This window comes from Nycticebus coucang, chromosome 9, assembly GCF_027406575.1.
Source record: "Nycticebus coucang isolate mNycCou1 chromosome 9, mNycCou1.pri, whole genome shotgun sequence".
Classification (NCBI taxonomy): domain Eukaryota; kingdom Metazoa; phylum Chordata; class Mammalia; order Primates; family Lorisidae; genus Nycticebus; species Nycticebus coucang.
In genome coordinates this window covers 10,816,339-10,840,957 of record NC_069788.1, presented here as the reverse complement: position 1 = coordinate 10,840,957, position 24,619 = coordinate 10,816,339, and the positions used below count along the sequence as shown (strand labels likewise).

Genomic DNA, 24,619 nt, shown 5'->3' with positions numbered 1-24,619 from the left:
GGAAGCATATGATCATTATTATTATTATTGATCAGATGGCACCAGGGAGTATGAAGAAAAAATGATTATTATTGAGTTCTTTGATTTGTAGCTCCTCGTGACATAATGATATTGGTAAATACTTTGGACTGAAATTCAAAATGACTTAATATAGTGGCTCATTCCTGTAATCCCAATGACTTGGGAGGCTGAGACAGGAGGATCCCTTAACGTTGGAGTTTAAGACAAGCCTAGGCAACATCGCAAGACCCCCTCTCTAAAAAAAAGAAAAATATTAGCTGGGTGTGGTATAGCGCACTGATAGTCCTAGCTACTCAGGAGGCTCAGGTAGGAGGATCACTTGAGCCCAGGAGTTTGAGGCTACCCTGAGCAAAAATTGTTCCATTGTACTCTAGCCTGGGAGACAAGTGAGAGACCTTGTTTCTATTTTTTTTTTTTTTAGAGATAGAGTCTCACTTTATCACCCACAGTAGAGTGCTGTAATGTCACAGCTCACAGCAACCTCCAAGTCCTGGGCTTAGGCGATTCTCTTGCCTCAGCCTCCCGAGTAGCTGGGACTACAGGCACCTGCCACAACACCCGTCTATTTTTTGTTGCAGTTTGGCCGGGGCTGGGTTTGAACCTGCCACCCTCGGTATATGGGGCTAGCGCACTACCCACTGAGGCACAGGCACCGCCTGAGACCTTGTTTCTAGAAGAAAGAGAGAGAGAGAGAAGAAAGAAAGAAAAATGTATTCACTTAGCAAAAAGATAGAGGCTTGAAAATATTTTCATTGCAAACTTAGAGCTGAAAACAGTGATTTACGAAATTCTTGGGGTGATGTACAGCAAAGCAAGCCTTTCGTCTTTTTTTTTTTTAGAGACAAAGTCTGACTTTGTCACCCTTGGTAGAGTGCTATAGCATCACAGCTCACAGCAACCTCCAGCTCTTGGGCTTAGGCAATTCTCTTGCCTCAGCCTCCCGAGTAGGTGGGACTACAGGTGCCCGCCACAACACCCGGCTATGTTTTTTGTTGTTGCAGTTTGGCCGGGGCTGGGTTTGAACCCACCATCCTCGGTATTTGGGGCTGGCGCCCTACTCACTAAGCCACAGGTGCAGCCCCAGCAAACCATTTTTTAATAATTATAAGCTATGGTGGTGATAATAGGATATTACATTATAAATTTTAATCCTCAAAATGCATGGTTTAAAAGAACTATCTTGTACTGAAATGTACTAAATGCATCATAGTTTTTTAATAAATGACCAAATTAAATGACTAATATTACCATTTTTTTGCACTGTTGTGATACTGTGATAAAATCAGAAATATATATTTGGTCTCTGCCTTCAGTTTTGGGCACACAGCTCCTAAAGCTTGGAATGTGTGGAGTGACACATTTGTCTGTTGTGTGCTGATGAAATGACTGGGGGTCCCAACATAGCTTCAGGATGGGGGCTGGATTAGAAAGGTGGGACTTTCAGCCCCACGCCTCAACGTCCAGGGAGGGAAGATGGTCTAGTCAATCTCCAGTGCCCAGGATTAATCAATGAAGCCTTCCTAATGTTTCCACAGACACTCAGAGGGACAGGGCTTGGATGAGCTTCTGGACAGCAGAGCACACGGAGGATCCTGGAGGTGCTGCTCCAGAGAGGGCCCGGACCCTCCTCAGCCCTTCCCACGTGCTTTGCCCGAGGCTTTTCTTGCATCTGGCTGCCACCTGCATCCTTTGTGACGGTCTTTGTAATAAGCGCATGAACATAAGTAATGTGTTTCCCTGAGTTGTGGGAGCTGCTCTAGCACATTCACAGGACCTGAGGAGGAGGAAGTCATGGGGATGTCTGTTTATAGACAGTTGGTCAGAAGTACAGGTCACAACCTTGTGATTGGTACCTGAAGGCAGGGAGCAGTCTTGTGGGACTGAGCCCTCATCCTGGGGGATCTGGCTCTATCTCCAGGGAGACAGTGTCAAAACTGAGTTGCAGGACCCCCAGCAGGTCTCTGCTGGGTAATTGGTTGTGTGCCGGTGTGGTTATCAGAATGAAGTATTAACTATAGGAGGGGAAGAACACTTTTTTCCCTGTTGCCAGGAATTGTAAACACAGTAAATAATAGTAAACCCAAACAAAACCTGATTCACTTCACTTACCTATAAGGCTAAAAATTCTGCGAACACATAGAGTTGAAAACTTCCATTTTGCCCTTAAATTGTCAGCAGCTTGACCAGCTAGGATCATACATAGCCAATTACCAAAATAAGGCAATGCAGATAACAACCCATTCTGGAGGATAAGAAGATGAGAATTAATTATGTGGGGGGAAAGAACAAAACATACACTACATTAGCCAACCACCCCCACCTCAGAACCAAGGTAATACATAGAAGTTACGCTGTTAATTTTTATATGATTACATTAAATACATTTGGCTTTCAGAAGAATTATGAGATTCAGTTCAATGCAGTCCCTAAGAGACTATCTCAGAGAAAAACAAGGCTCATGATATTTTTTCTTTCAATTTGTCAATTGAATAACCTAGGCCACATTTTATTTATTTATTTATTTTTTATTATTAAATCACAGCTGTGTACATTAATGCAATCATGAGGCACCATACACTGGTTTTATAGGCCATTTGATACATTTTCATCACACTGGTTAACATAGCCTTCCTGGCATTTTCTTAGTTATTGTGTTAAGACATTTACATTCTACATTTACTAAGTTCCACATGTACCCTTATAAGATGCACCGCAGGTGTAATCCCACCAATCACCCTCCCTCCGCCCCCCTCCCCACTCACTCCCCTCTCTTTCCCCCCTTCCCCCTATTCATAGGTTATAACTGGGTTATAGCTTTCATGTGAAAGCCATAAATTAGTTTCATAGTAGGGCTGAGTACATTGGATACTTTTTCTTCCATTCTTGAGATACTTTACTAAGAAGAATATGTTCCAGCTCCATCCATGTAAACATGAAAGAGGTAAAGTCTCCATCTTTCTTTAAGGCTGCATAATATTCCATGGTGTACATATACCACAATTTATTAATCCAATCATGGAACGATGGGCACTTGGGCTTTTTCCACGACTTAGCAATTATGAATTGGGCTGCAATAAACATTCTGGTACAAATATCTTTGTTATAATGTGATTTTTGGTCTTCTGGGTATATACCTAGTAACGAATTATAGGATTGAATGGCAGATCTATTTTCAGATCTCTAAGTGATCTCCATATCTCTTTCCAAAAGGAATGTATTAATTTGCATTCTCACCAGCAGTGTAGAAGTGTTCCCTTTTCTCCACATCCATGCCAACATCTCTGGTCTTGGGATTTTGTGATATAGGCTAATCTTACTGGAGTTAGATGATATCTTAAAGTAGTTTTGATTTGCATTTCTCTGATGATTAAAGATGATCAGCATTTTTTCATATGTCCGTAGGCTGTGCGCCTGTCTTCTTAAGAGAAGTTTCTCTTCAAGTCCCTTGCCCAGCCTGCAATGGGATCACTTGTTCTTTTCTTGCTTATATGTTTGAGTTCTCTGTGGATTCTGGTTATTAAACCTTTGTCAGAGACATAACCTGCAAATATCTTCTCCCATTCTGAGGGCTGTTTGCTTGCTTTACTTACTGTGTTCTTGGCTATGCAGAAGCTTTTTAGTTTGATCAGGTCCCAGTAGTGTATTTTTGAAGCTGCTTCAATTGCCCGGGGGGTTCTCCTCATGAAATACTCACCCAGACCAATTTCTTCAAGGGTTTTCCCTGCATTCTCCTCTAGTATTTTTACAGTTTCATGTTTTAAGTTTAAATCTTTAATCCAATGAGAGTCTATCTTAGTTAATGGTGAAAGGTGTGGGTCCAGTTTCAGTCTTCTACAGGTTGCCAGCCAGTTTACCCAGCACAATTTGTTAAATAGGGAATCTTTTCCCCACTGAATGTTTTTAATTGGCTTGTCAAAGATCAAATAATGGTAAGTAGCTGGATTCATCTCTTGGTTCTCTATTCTGTTCCAGATATCTACTTCTCTGTTTTTGTGCCAGTACCATGCTGTTTTGATCACTATCGATTTATAGTATAGTCTGAGGTCTGGTAGTGTAATTCCTCCTGCTTTGTTTTTATTTTTGAGTAATGTCTTGGCTATTCGAGTTTTTTTCTGATTCCATATAAAACGAAGTATTGTTTCTGCAAGATCTTTAAAGTATGACAGTGGAGATTTAACAGGGATTGCACTTAAATTGTATATTGCTTGGGTAGTATGGACATTTTAACAATGTTGATTCTTCCCAGCCATGAGCATGGTATGTTTTTCCATTTGTTAACATTTTCAGCTATTTCTTTTCTTAGCGTTTCATAGTTCAATTTATAGAGATCTTTCACGTCCTTTGTTAGATAAACTCCCAAATATTTCATCTTCTTTGGCACTACTGTGAATGGAATAGAGTCCTTAACTGTTTTTTCAGCTTGACTATTGTTGGTATATATAAAGGCTACCGATTTATGAATGTTGATTTTGTTCTGAGACGCTGCTATATTCCTTGATCACTTCTAAGAGTTTTGTAGTAGAATCCCTGGTATTTTCCAGATATACAATCATATCATCTGCAAAGAGCAAAAGTTTGATCTCTTCTGACCCTATATGGATACCCTTGATCACCTTTTCTTCCCTAATTGCAGTGGCTAAAACTTCCATTACAATGTTAAAGAGCAGTGGAGACAATGGGCAGCCTTGTCTGGTTCCTGATCTGAGTGGAAATGATTTCAATATGATATTGGCTGTGGGTTTGCTGTAGATGGCCTCTATCAGTTTAAGAAATGTCCCTTCTATACCCATTTTCTTAAATGCTCATCATGAAGGGAACATGAAGGGATGCTGGATATTATCAAAAGCTTTTTCTGCATCAATTGAGAGAATCAGATGGTCTTTGGTTTTTAATTTGTTTATGTGCTGAATTATACTTATAGATTTACGTGTATTGAACCAACCTTGAGACCCTGGGATAAAACCGACTTGGTCATGATGTATAATTTGTTTGATGTGTTGGTGGATTCTGTTTGTTAGGATCTTGTTGAATATTTTTACATCTATATTCATTAGTGATATTGGTCTATAATTTTCTTTTCTTGTTAGGTCTTTTCCTGGTTTGGGGATCAGGGTGATGTTTGCTTCATAGAACGTGTTGGGTAGTCTTCCTTCTTTTTCTACCTTTTGGAACAGGTTGAGTAATATAGGTACTAATTCCTCTTTAAAGGTATGGTAGAATTCTGACGTGAAGCCATCTGGTCCCAGGCTTTTCTTTTCAGGTATATTTTCTATGGTTGATGCTATTTCAGAACTGGATTTGGGCCTGTTCAACACTTCCACTCTTTTCTGGCTAAGTCTTGGAAGGTGACATGCTTCCAAGTATTGGTCAATTTCCTTCAGATTTTCATATGTCTGAGAATAAATTTTCTTGTAATATTCATTAAGGATTTTTTAGATTTCTGAGGAGTCTGTTGTTACTTTGTCTTTGTCGTTTCTGACTGATGAGATTAGAGATTTTACTCTTTTTTTCCTGATTAGATTGGCGAAAGGTTTATCTATTTTATTGACCTTTTCAAAAAACCAACTTTTTGATTTATTGATCTGTTGTATACTTCCTTTGTTTTCAATTTCATTTAATTCTGCTCTAATTTTGGTTATTTCTTTTCTTCTACTGGGTTTGGGGTTGGAATGTTCTTCCTTTTCCAGTTGCTTGAGATGTTCCATTAAGTTGTTAACTTCCTCTCTTTCTGTTCTCTTGAGGAAGGCTTGCAGTGCTATAAATTTCCGTTTTAGGACTGCCTTTGTGGTATCCCAGAGGTTCTGATAATTCATGTCTTCATTGTTGTTTTGTTCCAAAAATTTGACAATTTCCTTCTTAATCTCATCTCTGCCCCAGCTATCATTCAGCATAAGGTTATTTAACATCCATGTTTTTGTATGAGTATGCAGACTCCTGTTGTTACTGAGTTCAACTTTTATTTCATGGTGGTCCGAGAAGATGCAAGGAATAATTTCTATTCCTTTAAATTTACTGAGGTTAGATTGTGACCTAAGATGTGATCGATTTTGGAGTATGTTCCGTGGGCTGATGAGAAGTATGTGTATTCCGTTTTGTTGGGATGAAATATTCTGTAGATGTCTGCTAAATACAAATGTTGGATGGTTAGGTTTAAATCTAAAATTTCTTTACTCAGCTTCTTGTTGGAGGATCGATCCAACACTGCCAAAGGAGTGCTGAAATCTCCAACTATTATGGAGCTGGAGGAAATCAAGTTGCTCATGTCTGCTAGAGTTTCTCTTATAAATTGAGGTGCATTCTGGTTGGGTCCATAGATATTAATAATTGAGATCTCATCATATTGAGTATTACCCTTAACAAATATGAAGTGATGAGGCGGAGCAAGATGGCAGCTGAGTAACAGCTTCCTTGCATCTGGGCACCGTGAGTCTGGGGATATAGGACTCCAGGCATCTCTGGCTGGTGGGATCTGCCTATCATCACCCCTGAGAGGATACAGGGAGTCAGCGAGAGACTTCTGGACCCCAAGAGGAGGACTAAAACAGTGGAAAACCGGCAAGTGGTCGCGTGTGTTCAATCCGTCTAAACCCGCCTGCAACTGTAAGTTCAGTAGCAGCGAGACTGCAAACCAGAAAGGCCTTACCTGTGAACTGTTTTGGTGTCTTTGGACTTGGCACTCAGCTGAACTGCCTTGGGGAGAGCCTGAGCGGGAGTGCGGAGAACTTTGGCCATTGTCTAGGGCCACAGTCTGAGCCGCTGAGCCAGACGGAGCTAATAGTGTTTGGCTCTGGGTCACAGGCAGACATTGTGAACGATCTGCCCCGGCAAGCTCCGCCCTCAGGGTCCAGAGCTGGAATTGGGTGGGAGCTGGTAACCCAGTGACCAAGTAGCCTAAGGGTGGGGTCTGAGCCGCCTTGCATCCCTAACCCTCGGGGCAGAGGGAGACCAGTTTTGACACACAGGGTAAGTGGATAGCCACTTCAGCAGTGATTCCAGCGACAAGCACTTCCCTGAGAAAGCTTCTGCTCAGTAAGTAAACAAGTTCAAAGTGCCTTTTAAGTGGGCTGAAGAGAGATTTAGGGTGTCTACCTGCTGGGGTTTGAGAAACTAGCAGCCGCCAGTCGTATCAGAACTGTGATTAACATCTCATACCCCAGAAGACCACGTGTTGCCCAGACAATATTCAATAACATATACATACTGCTTTGTTTTTGGTTGTGTTTTTTTTTTTTTGGTTTGGTTGTTTTTTTTGTTTATTCCGATGTTGTGGATTGTTGTTTTGTTTTTTAAGTTCAACCTTTTCCATACAGATCCTTTTTCTTTCTCAATTTTTCTAGTTTAATTATAATTTCCCATTGCTGCCTATTTCAATAATTAGAACTTCGTTTTTGTCAGTGTTTCTACCGCTATTATTTGGTTTTTCCAGCCAATTTTATCCTGTAAAGTTTTCTGTTTGCTTGTTTTGGTTTGATTTATAGCATTTTTGTCTTTCCTCTCTACTTGGTGGAGGTGGGGTACTGTGTCTGATCAGGTTAGCAAAGAGCTGCTGACCTCAAGGGAACCACCCAACTGGACAGCCCCAGAAGGTGGTTTTTTTTTTTAAGGCTGTATCAAAGTACCCTACTGTACACCTATATTGCTCTGTCTCCCTCTTTCTGTGCCTCTCTTCTTTTTGTCAATATTCCTTTTACCCACCCCCTCTCCTTTCTCTATTTTTCTTTTTTTTTTCTTATCACTCAGCCCTCCTTTCTTTCATCCCTTTTTTGCTCTTAAACCTTCTCACCCTTCTGGTCTTGTAACCCTTAGTCCACAGGCACAAGAACTTAAAGAGCAAGAGGAAGTGAAAGGAAAATTAGGGCAAGGAAACAGATAAAAGAAATCACCCATGAGGAAGAATCAGCAGAAAACTCCAGGCAACATGAAGAACCAGTCCAGAACAACCCCGCCAAGGGACCACGAGGTAGCTACTGCAGAGGATTCCACCTATACAGAAATGTTAGGAATGACAGAAAGGGAATTTAGAATACACATGTTGAAAACAATGAAAGAAATGATGGAAACAATGAAGGAAACTGCTAATAAAGTGGAAAATAACCAAAAGGAAATCCAAAAACAGAATCAAATCAGAGATGAACGATATGAAGAATATAAAAAGGATATAGCAGAGCTGAAGGAAATGAAACAGTCAATCAGGGAACTTAAAGATGCAATGGAAAGTATCAGCAACAGGTTAGACCATGCAGAGGAAAGAATTTCAGAGGTAGAAGACAAAGTTCTTGAGATAACTCAGATAGTAAAAGAGGCAGAAAAGAAGAGAGAGAAAGCAGAACGTTCACTGTCAGAATTATGGGACTTTGTGAAGCATTCCAACATACGAGTTATAGGAATTCCAGAAGGGGAAGAAGAATGCCCCAGAGGAATGGAAGCCATACTAGAGAATATTATAAAAGAAAATTTCCCGAACATCACCAAAGATTCTGACACACTGCTTTCAGAGGGCTATCGGACCCCAGGTCGCCGCAACTCTAACCGAGCTTCTCCAAGACACATTGTGATGAACCTGTCCAAAGTCAAGACAAAAGAAAAGATTCTGCAAGCTGCCAGGAGTAAGCGCCAGTTGACCTACAGGGGCAAATCCATCAGAGTGACCGCAGACTTCTCTAATGAAACTTTCCAAGCAAGAAGACAATGGTCATCTACCTTTAATCTACTTAAACAGAACAATTTCCAGCCCAGAATTCTGTACCCTGCTAAGCTAAGCTTCAAAATTGACGGAGAAATCAAATCTTTTACAGATATACAAACATTGAGGAAATTTGCCACAACAAGACCAGCTCTACAGGAAATACTTCAACCTGTTCTGCACACTGACCACCACAATGGATCAGCAGCAAAGTAAGAACTCAGAAATTAAAGGACAGAACCAAACCTCCACACTGATGCAAAAGATAAAACTAAGCAATGGACTCTCACAAAATAAGATGAATAGAATACTACCACATTTATCAATTATCTCAATAAATGTTAATGGCTTGAATTCCCCACTGAAGAGACATAGATTGGTTGACTGGATTAAAAAACACAAGCCATCCATTTGCTGTCTGCAAGAAACACACCTGGCTTCAAAAGACAAATTAAAGCTCCGAGTCAAGGGTTGGAAGACAATTTTTCAGGCAAATGGAATTCAGAAGAAAAGAGGAGTTGCAATCTTATTTTCAGATACATGTGGATTCAAAGCAACTAAAGTCAAAAAAGACAAAGATGGTCACTTTATATTGGTCAAGGGAAAAATACAACAAGAAGACATTTCAATTCTAAATATCTATGCACCCAATTTAAATGCTCCCAGATTCTTGAAACAGACCTTACTCAGTCTGAGCAATATGATATCTGATAATACCATAATAACAGGGGACCTTAACACTCCTCTTACAGAGCTGGACAGATCCTCTAAACAGAAATTAAACAAGGATATAAGAGACTTAAATGAGACCCTAGAACAACTGTGCTTGATAGACGCATATAGAACACTCCACCCCAAAGATAAAAAATATACATTCTTCTCATCACCCCATGGAACATTCTCCAAAATTGATCATATCCTGGGACACAAAACAAATATCAACAGAATCAAAAGAATTGAAATTTTACCTTGTATCTTCTCAGACCATAAGGCACTAAAGGTGGAACTCAACTCTAACAAAAATGCTCGACCCCACCCAAAGGCGTGGAAATTAAACAATCTTCTGTTGAATAACAGATGGGTGAAGGAAGAAATAAAACAGGAAATCATTAACTTCCTTGAGCATAACAACAATGAAGACACAAGCTACCAAAACCTGTGGGATACTGCAAAAGCAGTTTTGAGAGGAAAATTCATCGCTTTAGATGCCTACATTCGAAAAACAGAAAGAGAGCACATCAACAATCTCACAAGAGATCTTATGGAATTGGAAAAAGAAGAACAATCTAAGCCTAAACTCAGTAGAAGAAAAGAAATATCCAAAATCAAATCAGAGATCAATGAAATTGAAAACAAAAGAATCATTCAGAAAATTAATGAAACAAGGAGTTGGTTTTTTGAAAAAATAAATAAAATAGATAAACCATTGGCCAGACTAACGAGGAATAGAAAAGTAAAATCTCTAGTAACCTCAATCAGAAATGATAAAGGGGAAATAACAACTGATCCCATAGAGATACAAGAGATCATCTCTGAATACTACCAGAAACTCTATGCCCAGAAATTTGACAATGTGAAAGAAATGGATCAATATTTGGAATCACACCCTCTCCCTAGACTCAGCCAGGAAGAAATAGAGCTCCTAAACAGACCAATTTCAAGCACTGAGATCAAAGAAACAATAAAAAATTTTCCAACCAAAAAATGCCCTGGTCCAGATGGCTTCACTCCAGAATTCTATCAAACCTTCAAGGAAGAGCTGATTCCTGTACTGCAGAAATTATTCCAAAAAATTGAGGAAGAAGGAATCTTCCCCAACACATTCTATGAAGCAAACATCACCCTGATACCAAAACCAGGAAAAGACCCAAACAAAAAGGAGAATTTCAGACCAATCTCACTCATGAACATAGACGCAAAAATTCTCAACAAAATCCTAGTCAATAGATTACAGCTTATCATCAAAAAAGTCATTCATCATGATCAAGTAGGCTTCATCCCAGGGATGCAAGGCTGGTTTAACATACGCAAGTCTATAAACGTTATCCACCATATTAACAGACACAAAAATAAAGATCAGATGATCCTCTCAAAAGATGCAGAAAAAGCATTTGATAAAATCCAGCATCCTTTTCTAATTAGAACACTGAAGAGTATAGGCATAGGTGGCACATTTCTAAAACTGATTGAAGCTATCTATGACAAAACCACAGCCAATATTTTACTGAATGGAGTAAAACTGAAAGCTTTTCCTCTTAGAACTGGAACCACACAAGGTTGTCCTCTGTCACCTTTACTATTCAACGTAGTGCTGGAAGTTCTAGCCAATACAATTAGGCAAGACAAGGAAATAAAGGGAATCCAAATGGGAGCAGAGGAGGTCAAACTCTCCCTCTTTGCTGACGACATGATCTTATACTTGGAGAACCCCAAAGACTCAACCACAAGACTCCTAGAAGTCATCAAAAAATACAGTAATGTTTCAGGATATAAAATCAATGTCCACAAGTCAGTAGCCTTTGTATACACCAATAACAGTCAAGATGAGAAGCTAATTAAGGACACAACTCCCTTCACCATAGTCTCAAAGAAAATGAAATACCTAGGAGTACACCTAACGAAGGAGGTGAAGGACCTCTATAAAGAAAACTATGAAATCCTCAGAAAGGAAATAGCAGAGGATATTAACAAATGGAAGAACATACCATGCTCATGGATGGGAAGAATCAACATTGTTAAAATGTCTACACTTCCCAAAGCAATCTACCTATTCAATGCCATTCCTATCAAAATACCAACATCGTACTTTCAAGTTTTGGAAAAAATGATTCGGCGTTTTGTATGGAACCAGAAAAAACCCCGTATAGCTAAGGCAGTTCTCTGTAACAAAAATAAAGCTGGGGGCATCAGCATACCAGATTTTAATCTGTACTACAAAGCCATAGTGGTCAAGACAGCATGGTACTGGCACAAAAACAGAGACATAGACACTTGGAATCAAATTGAAAACCCAGAAATGAAACTAACATTTTACAACCACCTAATTTTTGATAAACCAAACAAGAACATACTTTGGGGGAAAGACTCCCTATTCAATAAATGGTGTTGGGAGAACTGGATATCTACATGTAAAAGACTGAAACTGGACCCACACCTTTCCCCACTCACAAAAATTGATTCAAGATGGATAAAGGACTTAAATTTAAGGCATGAAACAATAAAAATCCTCAAAGAAAGCATAGGAAAAACACTGGAAGATATTGGCCTGGGGAAAGACTTCATGAAGAAGACTGCCATGGCAATTGCAACAACAACAAAAATAAACAAATGGGACTTCATTAAGCTGAAAAGCTTCTGTACAGCTAAGGAGACAATAACCAAAGCAAAGAGACAACCTACACAATGGGAAAGGATATTTGCATATTTTCAATCAGACAAAAGCTTGATAACTAGGATCTATAGAGAACTCAAATTAATCCACATGAAAAAAGCCAACAATCCCTTATATCAATGGGCAAGAGACATGAATAGAACTTTCTCTAAAGACGACAGACGAATGGCTAAGAAACACATGAAAAAATGTTCATCATCTCTATATATTAGAGAAATGCAAATCAAAACAACCCTGAGATATCATCTAACCCCAGTGAGAATGGCCCACATCACAAAATCTCAAAACTGCAGATGCTTGCGTGGATGTGGAGAGAAGGGAACACTTTTACACTGCTGGTGGGACTGCAAACTAGTACAACCTTTCTGGAAGGAAGTATGGAGAAACCTCAAAGCACTCAAGCTAGACCTCCCATTTGATCCTGCAATCCCATTACTGGGCATCTACCCAGAAGGAAAGAAATCCTTTTATCATAAGGGCACTTGTACTAGACTGTTTATTGCAGCTCAACGTACAATCGCCAAAATGTGGAAAGAGCCTAAATGCCCACCAACCCAGGAATGGATTAACAAGCTGTGGTATATGTATACCATGGAATACTATTCAGCCATTAAAAAAAATGGAGACTTTACATCCTTCGTATTAACCTGGATGGACGTGGAAGACATTATTCTTAGTAAAGCATCACAAGAATGGAGAAGCATGAATCCTATGTACTCAATTTTGATATGAGGACAATTAATGACAATTATGGTTATGGGGGGGGAACAGAAAGAGGGAAGGAGGGAGGTGGGTGGGGCCTTGGTGTGTATCACACTTTATGGGGGCAAGACATGATTGCAAGAGGGACTTTACCTAACAATTGCAATCAGTGTAACCTGGCTTATTGTACCCTCAATGAATCCCCAACAATAAAAAAAAAGAAATAAAAAAAAAATAAAAGAGCAAAAAAACCCCCAAAAAACAAAAAACAAATATGAAGTGACCATTCTTATCCTCCCTTACTTTTGTTGGTTTAAAGCCTATTGTATCTGCAAATAGAATTGCAACACCTGCTTTTTTCTGATTACCATTTGCCTTTTCTGATTACCATTTTTCAGAATGGGATCTGAAAAATGGGTCATCCTGAAATATGGATGACCATCCTTTCACCCTGAGTCTATATTTATCTTTTAAGGTAAGATGTGACTCTTGTATGTAGCAAATTTCTGGCCTGAGTTTTTGTGTCCAGTCTGCTAAACTGTGCCTCTCTAGAGGACACTTTAAACTGTTCACATTAATGGAGAATATTGATAAGTTTGGTAAAATTTTGGGTATCGAGGTTTTCCAAAGTCCAGTGGACATTGTTAATCCTTTAGCCACTGTGGAAGTTGGAGTTTGATCAAAAGGTTCTGAGTGAGTTTACTTTTGTGGTAGAGGGTTGGGCTGGTCATTATGGAGGCTAGGTCTGAGAATATCCTGAAGAGCTGGTTTGGTTATGGCAAATTTCTTCAACATATGAATGTCATTAAAGTATTTAATTTCTCCATCACAAATGAAACTCAGTTTAGCTGGGTACAGGATCTGGGGTTGACAGTTATTTTTCTTTAGGAGATTAAAAGTCGATGACCACCCTCTTCTGGCTTCAAAAGTTTCAGCAGAGAGATCTACAGTCATTCTAATATTCTTCCCTTTGTAGGTAATGGATTTCTTACGTCTGGCTGCTTTCAGAATTTTCTCCTTCATATTAACTTTAGTGAAGTTAATTATGATATGCCTGGGGGATGTCTTATTCGAATTGAGTCGTGCTGGGGTTCTGAAACTGTCTGCTATCTGAGTTTCAGAATCTCTTGGCATGTCTGGAAAATTCTCTTTCATAATTTCATGGAGAAGGGCCTCTGTGCCTTGTGAGGCCACTTCATCACTTTCAGGGATTCCAATGAGGCAGATATTAGACTTCTTCGAATTGTCCCAGAGGTGAGAGAATGATCCATTTTTGCTCTCCATTTGAGAGGGATTCTACTGTATTTTTCAGATCTTTGAGGGCTGGAAATTCTTGCTTCAGTTCATCAAAATCTTTGGTAGTTTTGTCTTTAAATTGATTAAATTCTTGAGACAACCTTTGAATTTCTCCTCGAATTTCTAATTCCAACTTTTGAATTGCTCCTCGAATTTCTAATTCCACATTTTCCTCCATTCTATTAATCTCGTTTGCAATCCAAATTCTGAATTCAATTTCTGACATCTCTGCCAGCTGTTTATGAATGGGATCTTCAGTTACATCTGCCATATCTTTCCTTGGTGGGGGGTTGATCTGTTCTGGTTATTCATGTTACCAGAGTTTTTCCGCTGATTCTGCCCCATGATTGTTTTACACCATTTGATTTTTCCCCTGGAGCTTTGTTTAGGACCTGTACAGTGCTATGGCCTGAGAAACTGGGGACCTCTTTGGTGCAGTGGTGCTAAGTGGTTCTGTGTTGTTTTCATCTGGTCTCTGTTCGACCCTAGTGAAACAGTTACTCTGGGTTGAAGTCTCAGCTGTGGAGAAATACCAGAAATTAAGTCACCCCACCCCCCACAGGCAACAATTGGAAAAGGAAAGTCAAACCTTCCCACAACCACACACCCAGTGCACCACCTTAATAGTCCTCAGGCGATTGGCTCAGTTCAAAACGTCCAAATCAATTGTCTCAGTCAGCACCTGTCTTAGGTGGGAGAGTTTTAAAGGTCTCTGGCAACTGGATCGCAGGGGTCTGGGGACAACTCAAATATGACTTGCTGCAGTGCTCCGTGAAGTCAGGAGGACCCAACCAGCAAATAGATCAGTCTGGGAAGGTTGATGCCTCTTTCCCCACCTTGCACCTCTGTCACACACAGTCTCTGTTAGCCCTGCTGGGCTGTGACCCAGTTGCCTCTAGTGAACAGATTCTCCAGAGGTTTGCACTTGCCTGAATCACAAGGAAATCTATTTCTGCTCAGTTAGGCCACTACGCTCTGCCTCTATCTAGCAGTGGGGAGGTGAGGCCTGATAACCTTGGGAGCTTGATGGAGGCTGAGGGGGTGTTCACTCAGTTCCAGCCCCGCCCCTGATTGATGTTACTGACAGAACAGAACAACTTTGTGGGAATTTGTTTCTGTCCCTGCTAAATTCCCCTACAGAAGAGAAGCTGTTTTGAGTTCCCAGAGCCTGTGCCTCAGGCCCTGTCTTTGCTCCTGCAGGTTTGTATTTGGTTAGCTGTCAGTTCGAGCCACCTGTCTTCCTTTGTCTATAGGCTGATGATCCCCTGAGGGCCGGGTGCGTCTTAGGCTCAGTAAAGTGGTCCTCTGGGTCAGCCCTGCCCTAAGAACTTCCTGGCTCTGCACGTGTGTTTCTAGTCCCAGTGCTCCATCCAGGCCGGTACCGCTTCAGGCAAACCCTTTACTCATGGGGCCTGAGTTTCCGTCCCAGATCTGTTCCTTGGTGGTTGACACCTGAGTAGATGCCCAGCCTCCTCTGGTTGCCCAGGGAGACATGGGGTGTGGTTTCAGAATATCTGGGAGTGAGCCCTCAGCGGGGTTGATGTGCGTTCTTCAACCCTCTCTCTTGGTGCAGCTCTAATCCACCAGGTTACTTGCTAAATTTCTGTCCTCTAACTGTCCTTCTGGATGGAAGCCTCTGTGGAAAGCTGGGTTCAGTCAGCCATCTTGTCTCCGCCCCCATTTATTTATTTTTGAGACAGAGTTTTACTTTGTTGCTCTTGGTAGAGTGCCATGGCGTCATAGCTCACAGCAACCTCAAACTCTTGGGCTCAAGCAATCCTCATGTTTTAGCCTCTCAAGTCACAAAGCCCAGCTATTTTTAGAAACAGGGGTTTTGTTGTTGCTCAGGCTGGTCTCCAACTCCTGAGCTCAAGCAATCTACCCACCTTGGTTTCCCAGAGTGCTAGGATTACAGGCAAGAGCCACCACGCCCAGCCTAGCTACATTTTATTCTAAAAAGATGAGAGTCTTGGCTTGGCGCCTGTGGCACAGTGGTTAAGGCACCGGCCACATACACTGAGGCAGGTGGGTTTGAACCTAGCCCAGGCCAGAGAAAAACAATGGCAACTGCAACAACAACAACAACAACAACAAAATAGCTGGGGGTTGTGGGGGGAGTCCTGTAGTCCCAGCTACTTGGGAGGCTGAGGCAAGAGAATCACTTGAGCCCAAGAGTTTGAAGTTGCTGTGAGCTGTGATGCCACGGCACTCTACCAAGGGCAACATAGTGAGACTCTGTCTCAAAAAAAAAAAAAGAAAAAATCAGTGTCAAGTAGTATCATAACTCGGAGAAACTATCTTAAAGCCAAAAGTTTACTTACTTACATTTACAATATTCATTTTTTACAGAACCCGAGGCTCTTTCCTGATGCTTTCTTCTCGTATTTCACCTGTTGTTACTTAGCACTGTCTGTCCTTCCTTTAAGAATAGCTACTCTTTCTGCTTCTCCCCACGTCTGCTCTTCCTGCACCCTATTCTGAGGTCCTCCCCATCTCTTGCCTAGACTACTGGAACAGCCTCTGAGTCCTGCCTAGACCTTCTCATTAACAAGGGCTTCAACCTTTTCATCATCTCAGCTTCCCATTGCCCAGTCTCTGATGAACACCTGTCTTTCCAGCTCACTTCCTCTAGCACCTGACCCCAACCCATTGATCCTACCACCTTTTAAAATTTCTTTCTCTCTCCATTCCTTCTCTCTTCTCCCTTCCTTCCCCTCTCTCTTTCTTTCTTCTCTCCTTTCCCTTTCCTTCTTTCATTTTTTTAGAGGCTAGTCTAGTGAATCAGTGAGAATGAAGGAACAAAGGAATCTGTAACTGGTTGTGATCAATTACTTGTAGACACCACTGCACTCACACCAGCCCAACTCTATCCACTACGTTCATGTAATATTCTGAATCCTTAATTGTAATTTTAACAGTGTTCACAGCATCTTCACCAGGAGTAGATTCCATCTCAAGAAATCACTTTCTTCGCTTGTCCATAAGAAACAACTCCTCATTTGTTCAAGTTTGATCATTTCTAATTCTAGGATTCATTTCTAATTCTAGCTCTCTGGCTTTTTCACCCCATCTGCAGCAACCTCCTTCACACAAGTTTTGAGCCCCTCAAAATCATCCATGTGGGTTGGAATCAACTTCCAAACTCCTAACAATGTTGCTATGCGACCTACTCCCATGAATACCAACTGTTCTTAGTGGCATCTAGAAGGGTGCAACCTTCTCATGAGGTTTCCAATTGAATTTGCCAAGATCCATCAGAGGAATCACTATGGCAGCTGTGGCCTTATGAAACATCTTTCTCTTTAGTTCATCATGAAAGATATTTCTTACGTAGTAAGACTTGAGAGCTAAAATTACTCCTTGATCCATGGGCTGCAGAATGGATGACGTGTTAACAGGCACGATAACTACATTGATTTCCTCCATCAGGGCTCTTGGGTGAACCAGGTGCATTGTCAATGAGCAGGAATATGTTTAAGCCCTAAATGGTGGGCTTAAAACATTTAGTAAATCCATGCTGTAACTGACGTGCTGTCTTTAGCGTTGTTTCATTTGTAGAGCACAGGCAGAGCAGATTTAGCATATTTCCTAAGGGCCCTGGGGGTTTTGGAATGGTAAGTGAACACCGGCTTCAGCTTACAGTCACCAGCTGCAGTAGCCCCTGTCAGTAGTGGTGTTGGCCTGTCCTTTGAAGCTTTGCAGCCAGGCACTGAGTTCTCTGTAGCAATGTGAATTCTAGATGGTGCCTCCTTCCAATACAAGGCTCTTTCATCTTCTGTCCTGTGCAGCCACCGCCATCAGTTATCTCGGCTGATCTGGAGAAAAGTGCAGCAGCTCCCACGTTGATGCTTTGCCTTGCAGTTTGTGTTACAGAGATGGGTCTTTCCTTTAACCTCATGAACCTACCCCTGCCAGCTTCCCGCTTTTCTTTTGCAGCTTCCCCATCTGTCTCAGACTTCACAGAAGTGAGACATTTAGGGCCTTTTGCCTTGGCTTGGGGGACGTTGTGGCTGGCATGACCTGTCCACACCCCTTCTGCTCTCTCTGTGTCAGCAGTAAGGCTGTTCTGCTTCCTCAGCATGTGTGTTCACTGGAGGGGCACTATTAATTTCTTTGCATTCACAACTTGGCAATGTTTTAGTGCAAAAGGCCCAGCTACTTTCCTCACTCAGCTTAATAATTTCCAGCTTTCGGTTTAGAGTGAGAGACACACAACTCTTCCCTTCACTTGAAGATAAGAGGCCACGGTAGGACCACTCACTGATCTGGTTTCAGTATTGTTAGAAGCCAGTGTAGGATCATTCACTGATCTAGTTTAATTATTGTGTCTCAGGGGAATCGTAAAGAGGGAGGGAGGTGGGGGAACGGCAGTTGGTGGAGCAGTCAGAACACACACAACATTCATTAAGTTCATGGTCAATGGGCAAGGTTTGTGGTGCTCAAAACTGTGATGCATCAAAGGTGACTGATCACAGGTCACCATGACAAATATAATAATAATAAAAGTATGAAATATTGCTAAAATTAGCAAAATGTGACACAGAGACACCAAGTGACACATGCAGTTGGAAAACTGGTGCTGACAGACTCAATCGATGCAGGGTTGCCACAAAATCTTCAATTTGTTAAAAACCTGGAATCTGTGAAGTGCAATAAAGTGAGGTGTGATAAAATGAAGTATATATACCTGCACTGTGTTTCTCAAAGGGAACTTTATTTTGAACAAAGGCCGTCTCATGAACATATACTGATTTTTCAAGGAAAAAAATCCATTTAAAAAATAGGCCTCTAGGGCGGCGCCTGTGGCTCAGTCGGTAAGGCGCTGGCCCCATATACCGAGGGTGGCAGGTTCAAACCCGGCCCTGGCTGAACTGCAACCAAAAAATAGCCGGGTGTTGTGGCGGGCGCCTGTGGTCCCAGCTACTTGGGAGGCTGAGGCAGGAGAATCGCTGAAGCCCAGGAGTTGGAGGTTGCTGTGAGCTGTGTGATGCCACAGCACTCTACCGAGGGCGATAAAGTGAGACTCTGTCTCTACAAAAAAAAAAAAAAAAAAAAAAAAAAAAATAGGCCTCTAGGTGGCGCCTGTGGCTCAGTGAGTAAGGCGCTGGCCCCATATACCAAGGGTGGCGGGTTCAAACCTGCCCCCAGCCAAAGTGCAACAAAAAAATAGCCGGGCGTTGTGGAGGGTGCCTGTAGTCCCAGCTACTCAGGAGGCTGAGGCAAAAGAATGGCCTAGGCCGAGGAACTGAAGGTTGCTGTGAGCTGTGTGATGCCATAGCACTCTACTGAAGGTGATAGAGTGAGACTCTGTCTCTCTATTAAAAAAAAACTACAAAAAAAAAAAAAATAGACCTCTATACTACTATAGAATGCCTTTCAAAGTCTATTCCCATTTCTTTTAATTTTAATTAAGATAATGTCTTTTTTATATATGAAAATGCAAGATAAAGAATTCTTGTTTCTTTTTTCATAGTTTAAAAGAAAGTTGTTATTAACTAGAAAGGTCTTCCTTAATTTATATGTTCATTTTTAATATTAAATAGGTTAGGTGCTCAATCATCCAAGTTTCATTTATGAAGAGTTTATTCCACGGTAGTCCTTTTAAATGCATTTTCTTACCATGTATTTATATTTTAACAGGTAAAAGCTATACATTACTACCTATTTAAAAAGAGGTAATTAACTTCACTGGAAAATAAAAATTGAGAAGATTTTATCATTAGATCAGAGTTTAAAAAATCAAACACAGGATAAAAATTTGTTTAAAAAATTTTTATAGGGAGTGGTGCCCGTGGCTCAAAGGAGTAGGGCACTGGCCCCATATACTGAAGGTGGCGGGTTCAAACCTAGCCCCAGTCAAAAACTGCAAAAAAAAAAAATCTTTTATAGGGTGGCACTCATAGCTCAGTGATTAGGGCGCTGGCCACATGCACCCAGGCTAGTGGGTTTAAACCCAGCCCAGGCCAGCTAAACAACAAAGACAACTGCAACCAAAAAAATAGCCAGGCATTGTGGTGGGTGCTTGTAGTCCTAGCTACTTGGGAGGCAGAGGCAAGAGAATCACTTAAGCCTGTGAGTTTGAGGTTGCTGTGAGCTGTGAAGCCACAGCACTCTACCAAGGACGACATAGTGAGATTCTGTCTCAAAAAAAAAAAAAAAGAAAAAAATTCTTTTATAATTATGGCATTACACCTTTTCCAGAACAAGCATAATTTACAGAAATTATACAAGGTAACCTTTTATCAAATATCAATAGTTAGCACTGTTTTGCTGAAATGTTATTTCAGTTGTAAAAAAAATCTCTGGTTACAGAAGGAAAATCAGAAACTTAATCAGATTTAACTCGCCTTTACAAATGTGCTAAGAAGTCCTCAGCTGAACCTATTTTAAGTAGAAAAACGATACTTTTAAAATAGTTTGTTATACTACCTCTGTGTTTTATGTACATATATTAACTGGTCTCTTTAGTGGGAAATCTGACTAGGGTATTCCCATTAAGCTTTGTAAAATAAAGGCTCACATCAAAGACACTATTTAGTGTTTGATGATTGGCTGCTAAGAAATGTGAAACAAAGTACATTGACTGGATTGTTTTTCAGTTTGCAGCTGCCCTCTGGCATCCAAAACAAGGATTTCCCATAAATAAAAGCTGCAGGGCAATTCACTTGGTGGTTAGTTTCGGCCAGTCCTCTCCCCACCCCAATTATTCTTTGTTCCTCCTCACCACCCCACCTCTCACAGTGGCACCGTGTTATTAAGAACATTAAGTACCTGGGATTTATGCTGTAGCTCAAGACACTATTAGAGAAATTTCAGATCATGTACAGCTCTCCATGTAAAAAAGATGTTTTGGGAGTCACAATTACTTCAAAAAGTTAATTATATGCAAATAATTTGACAGATCATGCCTTCACAAATACAAAACCATGATTTTGATACATGGCCATTTATAAGTCAGGCAAATGTGAATTGCTAAAGGATACGAGCAGCTGTTCTGTTTAAGTTTAGAGTGCTGCAAACCTCAGGTAATGACTTCATTTTTCAGTTAACACAGCCAGCCCCCGGCACAACACACTAAGCCACAAGCAGGAATCCATGGAGGGTCCCACGGCCCTTTACTAAGTCAGAGGTGCCCTTCAGTACAGTCGAAGTATGTTTTTGCTGGAGTCATATATTACTTGAGAGGTAGTTTTTACTCCAAAAATATTTAAGTGCAAAACTAAAACACTATGGTTTTTAATGCTGCTTTGTAGTAGAGCAAGTTATTTTATACAAATTAACATCTTTTGAAAGTCCATAGTTTCTCCTTGTAAAGTGGGCTCCCTCATGTGGCTGCAGAAGTTCCCAGTGGCTGGGTGATGCCTCTAGAGGCACCTCTGCTTTGTTCTGGGGTTGGTCCAGGGAGAGTTGACAGCAGGCGTCCTCAAACTTTTTAAAACAGGGGGCCAGTTCACTGTCCCTCAGACTGTTGGAGGGCCAGACTATAGTTTAAAAAAAAAAAACAACTATGAACAAATTCCTATGCACACTGCACATATCTTATTTTGAAGTAAAAAACAAAACGGGAACAAATACAATTCACACTGCTTCATGTGGCCCGCGGGCCACAGTTTGAGGACGCCTGGTTTAGAGCATGAAAAGCTTTAAAATTCTACCTTAGGAGATTCAATGTCGTTGCCAATTTCCAAGTACTTTTGAAAAATACTGATAAATTTTCACATAAATACTGGAACCCTCAAAATTAGACAGCCATTTCAAACCACACTAATGTCAGATGATCTCTTTTACTTAAAAGCCCTGCATTTCTGTGTTTTGATCAAAAGTCACATAGCCTTACATCAGCTTATTACAAAAATTATACCTAAAATATAGCTATATATATATATATTTTTTTTTTTTTTTGTAGAGACAGAGTCTCACTGTACCGCCCTCGGGTAGAGTGCCGTGGCGTCACACGGCTCACAGCAACCTCTAACTCTTGGGCTTACGTCATTCTCTTGCCTCAGCCTCCCGAGCAGCTGGGACTACAGGCGCCCGCCACAATGCCTGGCTATTTTTTTGTTGCAGTTTGGCTGGGACTGGGTTTGAACCCACCACTCTCGGCATATAGGGCTGGCGCGCTACTCACTGAGTCACAGGTGCCGCCCTGCTATATTTTTTAAATAACAAATAAATACATTGCCAGCTTGTAGAGACCTGGGGACCCAATGTTGTCTATCAACTTTCATTATCGTATTTCTACGAATGCTGCCGCCACCCCCGGGGACCTTACACTCCCTCTTGTGTTTATGCATCACCCACTCCATTGCCTCTCAGGCCTTTAGTAGTACTTGAAGATACGGTACTTGCCATTAGTCCTTCAAAGTCACTGCTGAGACTGACTCCTCTCACAGGGTTTTTTCTGGGTCCTGAGGATGTGGTTTGTATATAAGTCTCTTTATCCACTGAAACCATATTTGTAAATGAAATATTAGTAGATTTAAGTTTCATTGTCTTCTCTATGGAACCAAGTCCAGAATGTTCTTGCACGTATGTTTTGGTTCTTGCCGCACCAGTAAGAGACTTGACCGTGGAAGGCAGTCCTGCTCTGCGCCGAGAACTCTACGGCTGTGCAACTTTCTGGAGTGATCTGTGTGTTGGCCAACATATCACCTCCAACCACACTTGGGTTGTTAGGGTTTGGGTATTTCTGCATTGCAGCTGTTTTACAAGGTTCCCATGGGTGGTCAAAGATGTGCTCCAAAGTCCACATCTTCATGATGCCGGCAGCTGTGCAACGTCTGTGCTGTGCTAGGGGACAACGAGGCAAAGGGCTACGCCTGTCCCCACCCACCTGCAGTAGCCCAGCTGGCTGAGCAGCACGCAGGTGATGGCAGGAGGATTCTCATTTTAAAGTCTCTAATTATAGAACCTAAAAGAAGTTAAGCAACGAGATACACATGCAGGAAATTAAGTACATGGTATTAATTACTGGCCAGTGATTGATACTTATTTTTTTCCAGTTCTCCTTGGAAAATCTCAAACAGAAATGTCAGTAATCTTTAAATACATTTTTTAACTAACATGAGAGGTTCTGTTTACATGATTTTGTGAATTTGCTGTACTTAATCTAACTGTGGATCTAAGTTTTACCCCAAACCGTAAGCATCATATTAACTTTACGAGGCAGAGTGGCCTGCAGCTCATCACCTTGGAATTAGATTATACTCAGGCTCTGCTCACAGATAGCACAGGAAAAATGAGGTTGCTCAAAATAATCCTTCCATGGTATTGCCAAAGCCTGGTTTCCGTGGAACTCCTGTTAGCGCAATTTGTGGATACACTGCATTCCTATGTAGTAACAGATTTTGGTTTCAAACGTAGCCAGAGGAGGTCTTTACAGCTCAGCTGTCTGGGTGAAGTTCAAGGTTGGGTGCACATGGCCAGTGTTTTAGTATGCTTTGAAAGTAGGTGACTGGTCTTAATGAATCCCCAACAATAAAAAAAAAAAAAAAAAAAAGAAAGTAGGTGACTGGTGATTCATTTTAACAGTCTTCAGTGAGTTGTTTAGTCGGCCTTGTTCTGTTAAGAACCGTAGATCCTTTGCTATTTACCTTCGCCATCCAGGCAGCTTCTTCACTGCTAGGGCACCTTTCACTCTGTGGCTGAATAAAATTCCATTCTATGAATGTAACATATTTTGTTTATCCATTCATTAGCTGATGGACAGTTGGGTTGTTTTTACTTTTTGGCTACTATGAATAACGCCGACAACGCCGTTATAAATATTTGTGTACATGTTTCTATGTGGACACATGGTTTCAGTTCTCTCAGGTTTAGACCTAGGATAACTCTACGTTTAATTTTTGGAGGAACTGCCAAACTGTTTTCCATAGCAGTACAATTTTACTGTCACTAATATAGAAGGGTTCCAATTTCTCCACATCCTCACCAGCCCTTGTTACTTTCTGTGTGTGGGTGTGTGTGATCATAGTCATTCTAAGAGGATGACGTGGTATCTATTATGGTTTATGTTTGAATTTCCCTAATGACTTGCTCATGGCCATTAGTTTATCTTTGGATAAGTGTCTGTTCAAGCACTTTGCCAATTTTAAAAGCTGGGTTGTCTTTTTGAGTTGTAAGAATTAATATATTCTGGGTACTAGACCCTTCTCAAATAGATGATTTATAAATGTTTTCTCCCATTCAGAAGGTTGTCTTCTCATTTTTTCTTTTTTAATAAATGGGGTCTCCCTCTATCAGACAGGCTGGAGTGCAGTGGTGCAATCATAGGTCAGTACAGCCTTGAACTTCTGAGCTCAAATGATTTTCACTCCCACTTCTAGTCTTGCAAGTAGCTAGGACTATAGTCACCTGACACTACACCAGACTAATTTTTTTTATAGAGACAGGACATTGCTATGTTGCCCAGGCTTGTCTTGAACTCCTGGCCTCAAGCTATCCTCCTGCTTTGGTCTCCCAAAGGGCTGGGATTTCAGGTGTGAGCTGCTGTGCCCAACCTCATTTTTTGATAGTGTCCTTTGATG

The 24,619-nt window shown here is 41.0% G+C and overlaps 1 protein-coding gene and 1 pseudogene across 1 annotated transcript in view; both read right to left on the bottom strand.

Moving 5' to 3' along the window:
• Window positions 1-24,619, bottom strand: part of LOC128593279 (sialin) — a 71,759-nt gene that overhangs the window by 9,139 nt on the left and 38,001 nt on the right. Inside the window, exon 8 of the mRNA XM_053601163.1 lies at window positions 2,131-2,263. Coding sequence (XP_053457138.1) covers window positions 2,131-2,263 — 133 coding nt within the window. The remainder of the gene's footprint in view (window positions 1-2,130; window positions 2,264-24,619) is intronic.
• On the bottom strand, window positions 17,642-22,851 carry LOC128593759 (PRELI domain containing protein 3B-like; annotated as a pseudogene).